The sequence below is a fragment of the Clarias gariepinus genome, chromosome 1, assembly GCF_024256425.1.
Source record: "Clarias gariepinus isolate MV-2021 ecotype Netherlands chromosome 1, CGAR_prim_01v2, whole genome shotgun sequence".
Classification (NCBI taxonomy): Eukaryota; Metazoa; Chordata; class Actinopteri; order Siluriformes; family Clariidae; genus Clarias; species Clarias gariepinus.
The window spans coordinates 29,815,627-29,822,642 of NC_071100.1; the positions used below are offsets into that span (position 1 = coordinate 29,815,627).

A 7,016-nucleotide genomic window follows, 5' to 3' on the forward strand; every position below is an offset into this window, starting at 1 on the left:
AATAATAAATCAGTTTAAATATGTAAATATTCCTTCTACTCTACTCTATTCCTTCTACTGTTGTTCCGGTGCATTTGGTAGCACTACACCTACTGTATGCGCATAAATACTTAATAATAGTAATAGCTCGAGTGAAAACCTTAACTGAAGAAGACAAATAGAACGATGTAAATGTACTTAATGGAGTGTGGCATCTAAGAAGGCTGAGCAGAAGGTAAAAACAATATACTTGCTCTTTCATTGGCACTGAACATTTACAACACAACACATGGATGATGGTTAGTCAAACAACTGCTAAACTAAAGAGGAACCAGCAGTCCAACTCCTAAAGCATGGTAGGTATAATCAAGCAATAAAACACATGCTAGGATTATCAGCCAACACAGATATCCCATAATTTTTTTGCAACTGTAAACAACGAAGGAATTGACTTTCACATTATCCGTAGCCATGAGGCTCAGGAGAACTTAAAGACGCTCCTGCTTTGCGAAAGTTCAGCAGCAATACAATGTGAAAGTAAAAGTTCAAGTCAGCCACAAATCACACAACGACTGTAGTTACAGAGGGTAATTTAGAGTCTTTTTTTTACAAGAAACCAATAAATGTGGAAACATGTTAGTGAACACACACATTACTAATCTCTAAGGCAAAGTAACATCTACATGAATGTCAGAATTCACGATTTCTTAAAACAACATCGCCCAGAGCATGAGCATTGATTTGCCTTTTTCGTAACAGTGTGTAATTTTTCAGACCAGGTCACTTCCTTCCATTACTCCACATGGTGGACGTGGGTCAGCATGGATACCCTGACTGCGCTAACAACATCGCCCCATACAGAGCTAGCTGTAATGCACTGTTTTTTGTACTTTGGACCATCTTTGGTGGGTACTTACCACAGCATACCAGGAACACCTCACAACACCTGTTGCTTTGGAGATGCTCAGAGCCTGGGATTTATCTATTGTAATTTGTTCAAGCCACTCAGATTCTCACACTTGACCATTTTTTCTGCATCCAATACATCAACTTTGAGAACTGTCTGTTCACTTACAGAATTATATAGCCCACCCCTTTAACACATGCCAAAGTTAAAAGATAATCAATAACAGATGTGTGGATCTATACATAGGCATGTAATTTTGTGATGAACTAAAAGTCAAAAATAGTATATGAATGAAAATGCAACTCTAAGACAGATAGATACCACAAAAAACAGACTTAAAATGTTTATTAATAAGACTTAACATTCTGTTATTTATCTAAAAAGTGAAAACATCTTAGTAACTACAATGACACTAACAGGAAATGTATGCTGTTTATACTGTACATACTGTAGTTATCATGGTGGCTTAGTAAAAACTGGACATTTTCTACTACAAACACATTTGAAGACAACAGCTTTTTCTACAGTTGTTTGCAATATAAAGTCTCATTACTCCCAAAAGTGAAAAATGAGAGAATTGCCAGTAGTACAAATAATAGCACAGACGTTATACAATAGATTTCAACCACAGCAACATCCAACTGGTGTAACCAAACCACCTTAATTATACCAGAACTAGATTTATGACATCACGACACCTGTGGAACAATTTGTTCAAACGTTTCTGCCCAACCCATGTGCACATGTGATTTTTTTTTTTCCTATTTGTTTAAGTTTCTGTTGAATTTGGGTATCCTTGATTTAAAAGGAGCAACTATACAACTCACAATCCAGGTGCCTTGAAACCTGACTTAGGTTCTGACTTGTTCACAATAACAACACTACATACGGCATACTAAATCCTTTAATCATAGACACGAGACTTTAAACAGGGATCACGCGAACATTTATATTGTCCTGTATAAAGTACACAAGCCACTTTTATCACTATTTCTCATATTAGAGTAAATTCAGAGCAGTCTGGGTTGTAGGGACAGACTGTGCTAGACATATAGACAATGTGCCCAGAGATCCATTACCATGCAAATCTAACAGTTTTGATAATCAGGATTTAGATATAACCACCTATCTAAAGTGTGCACTTGGCAGGCTAGAGGGGGTTCCAGCTGGAGAGACAGCAATCTGTCAGGTCAGCCTGATCCGGGCCAGACGGCTGAAACGATACACTGTCATTAAACCCTGGCCCGGGATTGAGAAAACAGCTGTGAGTGACAGATCTAGCCAAGACTGCCCAGCTGAACCTGTGCCACATATGTTCAGCCATGTTAGCCATGAACCTCACTATCCTATAGCCCATTCACACACTTTCAGCATGGCGTAACCCTCAATACACAGTGGGTTTCGTGCGAAAAATATCGTTCTGTAGTTGCCGTCCCTATTTAAATGATACCTGCATGTGCTTTACTTGAATTATGTAAAAAGCAGCAAGGGTCTTATCATTACCGCATTTAAAATGATCTGGCTTCATGACTGATTTCTTTTCGTTTTTATTTCGGGAATGTGTACCGAGTTCCTATTCTCACTTACAAGCTCCTGGAACTCAGTGACAGCAGTGTCGTGTTGCAGCACCTCAAGACAAACTTGGGCTTAAGTGTGTAGGTGCTGTATGTTATAGCGGAGATCGGAACAGGAACATTGGCCATTTTACGCCATAGTCTATATCCCAGACCTAAACAAGTTTTAAACCTGGAACCCTCTCTAACCTTGTTTCATCTGATCCTGTTCCACAAGCGCCCAGTAATCTAGCCTGTATTTTAAAAAACACATTCATTTCAAATAAGAGTGAGGCTTTTGCTTTTAAAAATTTTAAACCTCAGAGATGTGTCCAATGCTGCATTGTAAAGTTAATTTACTGAACGTTATGAGATCAGTCTGTTTGACCTGGAGGCTTTCCTGGATTTGGGTATTACTGTATACCTTATGAAGTCTTGTGAAGCCCACAGTAATAGACACCATTAGTATGTTTGCATAAGCAGAATTATGCCAGTTTTTAATGACATCTGTTTAATTATTGTGATAGCATTTGAGCCTACATGACTTAATAAAATGTGATGTGATGTGTGTACTGTTGTAGTTGTTTACTGAATTACTTAGTGGTTTGTTTGTTTTTTAATGAAGTACCTTTATCGCTTTAAGTGTGCATATGTATTTGAGACTGTTATAGGATCATATTCAGGCGGATTTGATGAATGTTTAATCTGATACGTGACACTACAGTTGTAAATTCAAATAATGTTATTATTATTATCTTTATCATCGTCTATACCGCTTATCCTGTATACAGGGTCACTAGGGCCTGGATCGGGGTACACGGTGGACAGGGTGCCAATCCATTACAGAGCACTTTAATTATTATTATTATTAATGATAATTACTAGTGTGCATGTAAACACAGACAACAATATTTTATGATGTTCTCTTCTACAATCTTTAACACTTTTGCATCACACCTGTAGGGTTGAAGGCTAGTGTTGTAAGCTGCCCAATATCCAAATTGCCCCTAGTGTAGAACTAGATGTGCGGATGTTAGTGCGTTCGTGCACCTTTGCCCTATGATGCACTGGCACACCATTTAGGATGTCCTCTGCTTTGTACCCATTGCTCCGGTTTTAGGCCGCCCCCTGACTCCAACCCGTGATATGGAAAATAAATGTATGTATGTATATGAACCAAGGGTTTCAAGCCTGTCCGCTCTCAATAGTTCTCCCCTAGGTCTAAAAGAATATGTAAATATCGTGTGCATGGTGCATCCACAATGAGTTGCCCAATCGTTTCTAGGACAGAATCCGGATCCACCAAGAATATGTGGTTCACTGAGTGAGGATGACAGAACAGCTCAGGATCAGATGTTGGATGGTTTGCAGCATAACAATATATCAGACAGAGAGTAGACTGTGTATGTGTATGTGAGGAACAGAGAGAGAGAGAGAGAGAGAAAGGAATCCCCTGCACTGTGATGGGAGTCCTGAGGGAAGGCTGGGGTTTACCTTTTCACTCTGCCTGGTAGTGTTAGCCCCATTCGCACAGAAATGAATCAGTGATTAAACACAGCAATGAAATGATGGAGTACTGCAAAGGGATACAGTAAGGGAATCTCCTTTTCTCTGCATCAAAACCATTTGCAGCACCATGTCTGGCATTATGATTAGCAAGGATGTGTCTAATAGTTTTATTTAAAAAGAAAATAAAAATAATAACAATAATATTAACAATAATAATAATAATAATAATAATATAGCATTTTTGAGGTTTTGACTTACCTGGAGTTGGCACAATGGTGGTGTGTGGAGTAGCCAGGGCTCCTGAGGAGCTCAGTTCTAATCCCACAAGCGCACAGAAGAAGAGTCCACGTAGCAAAGCGAGCACTAAGCCAGACAAGTGAGACATGATGGACGAAAAGATTTCAGTTCCTCCCACGGCAGAAGAGGACACACATATATGTGTGTGTGTATATATATATATATATATATAGATATATATACACTTAGTGAATTTTCAAGTGTCTGGTAAAAAAAAAAAAAAAAAAAAGTCCAGCCTTAAATCACATGAAAGCAAGGCCAGACAGAGGAGTGATCAGAATCCCATCGCACAGAGACAGAGAGAGACAGAGGCTAGGGCGCAGTGTAGGAGCTGGAAAAACAGCTAAACCGCTTGTCATGTCGTATCTGTGTTTCTTAGAAGTCTGGATCGAACGTCGAAATAACCAAACTCAGTCCAAAATGACTCATACTGCGCCAGGCTGAGTCTTCATCACATTAACACGACCAGCCTGTTGAGAGAAAAAGAGAGGTCTATCGGGTAGTGTGTGTATACGTGTGTGTGTGTGTGTGTGTGTGTGAAGAGCCGGCTCTCTTCTCCAACACCTCGGTTACTTCCTAAGTCCCAAAGACAAAAAAAAAAAAAAAAGTGTGTACACAGACGAGGAAGAATTTCCAGTTTGGGAACAATCAGGTGCACTGGCTACAATCCTTGATCAAAAGAAAAAGAACAGGCGGGTTACAATGTATCCAGACGCCTGGGATCAAAGCGAATAATAATCTTTATAGTTCCACACAGAGCAGGCGAACATCATCATCATCATCATCATCATGTGTAGTCCCTTCAGTGTATACACACACACATAGACACACACACACACTCGGTGTCAAGAAGATCCGCCTCCACCAGTTGTTACACTGTCACATCGAGATATTTAAGTTATCCAAATAATCGCCGACATCCTGCGCACGGATCAGGAAGGCTTTATGTGCCGGGATGTGTGGTGTCAGCGTGTGGCATCGTTTCAGCAGCTTCCCAGTCGATGCAGAAGTACAAGGCAGGGGCGGAAGTCCTTATGCAAATCGCTTCACAACACGAGCAGCTGTGACGCCGCGATCAGGAGGGGGATCGACTTTAATACCTCAGCTCATATTCACGGCTGCGGGCTCCTGCCTAATGATTCCCTCCCAGCACCAGCACCCGCTCGACAAACTAGCGCATATGCATTAGAATGAGGTGAAGCATGACAGTGTGGGAATGTGAAAGAGAGAACGCGCCAGAACAGAAGTTGTGCTTGTGTGGGAACCCTGCTCCTCCTCCTCCTCCTCCCCCCTGCACACTGACTGACGCGCAAACGCGGAAACACGCCTCGTCGCTCTATTGTCCCACACTTCCTGCTTTTTTTTTTTTTTTTTTTTTTTTTATTTTACTGCTCTTGCCGGCAAAACATGCCGCATGTTACATGTTCGTTAAGGTCATGTTTGAGGTAAAGGACTCAAATGAATGAAAATGAATGCCAACTTCGCCTCAGCACCAACACAATGCCGCGCCGCCTAGCAAATCAGACAAGTTTTTGCCTCCGTTAGGTGAGATATGATTGGTCAGAGTGTCCCAACATGGCAGGATCTGATTGGCTGCTGTTGGGAGACGCACGTGCCGCGTTCGAAATACAGAACGCGCCAATGATAACGCGCTACCAGTGTTAGCACGGTTATTTATTCCCGTATTTATGTAATGTTGCTATATATAATTTATCTATTGGATACTGTTTCAAATTATACATTATTTCTAGCTTCAAAACTGAGGGGAGGGACGTCGAGACAGGGGTGTAGTCTTAACTTTTCAGGGGAAAATACTGTACCAGTCTCTAGAAGTTACCATATGACGTCATCCAGTGATTGTATTGATATGTATTGGAAAGTGTTACACATAGAGTAGATAGTAAAAATAGAATTGAATAAAATGGAGCTATATCAGAATAGTTGTTGTTAGTTTTTCGGGTGCTCTCATTGAGATGAGGGGGTCGCCAAAGCAGACAATCTGACCCGCACAACAACTTGTCACAGGTTTTATGTCGAATACCCTTCCTGACGCAACCCTGCCATTATATCCCGGTTTGGGCCCGGTACTGCATCCAGTGCCTAGGGTTTGTTCATGAGCTGGGAATCGATCCTGATCCATCGTAGGGTACACACTCATTCCCAGCCAGTGCCCAAACCCCAGCCTCTGGATGCAGTGCTGGTCCCGAACCAGGATAAAATGGGAGGGTTGCGTCAGGAAGAGCATCCGGCGTAAAACCTGTGCCAAGCTTGTATGTGCAAAATGGATGGTCTGCTGTGGCAACCCCTTGCCCGGAGCAGTCGAAAGACCAACAACTTCAATTCAATTCAATTTTATTTATATAGCGCTTTTAACAATGGTCATTGTCTCAAAGCAGCTTCACAAAAACGAAAGAAATGTATTTTTAAAAATAAATAAATAAATAGAATAAAAAAATTAATAATAATAATAATAATAATACATTGTGTATGTGTGAGAAAAATGTGTCTAAATAATAATGAGATGAATGAATGAAATGTCTCTGATGAGCAAGCCAAGGGTGACAACGACATTGGCAAGGAAAAACTCCCTGAGATGGCAATAGGAAGAAACCCTGAGAGGAACCAGACAACAGGGAACCCATCCTCATTTGGGTGATAACAGATAGAGATAATATAACATCATGTGTGTTATGCAGATGGGGTCTGGATCACTGGGAGCATAGGAGCAGGATGTGTAGCTCCAACCATCATAAAGCAGAATCCAGCTGGAG

The 7,016-nt window shown here is 40.9% G+C and overlaps 1 protein-coding gene across 1 annotated transcript in view; it reads right to left on the reverse strand.

Moving 5' to 3' along the window:
• Window positions 1-5,479, reverse strand: part of stim2b (stromal interaction molecule 2b) — a 59,687-nt gene extending 54,208 nt beyond the window's left edge. The window contains exon 1 of the mRNA XM_053498461.1: window positions 4,207-5,479. Coding sequence (XP_053354436.1) covers window positions 4,207-4,333 — 127 coding nt within the window. The 5' untranslated portion in view covers window positions 4,334-5,479. The remainder of the gene's footprint in view (window positions 1-4,206) is intronic.
• Window positions 5,480-7,016: the final 1,537 nt, after the last annotated feature.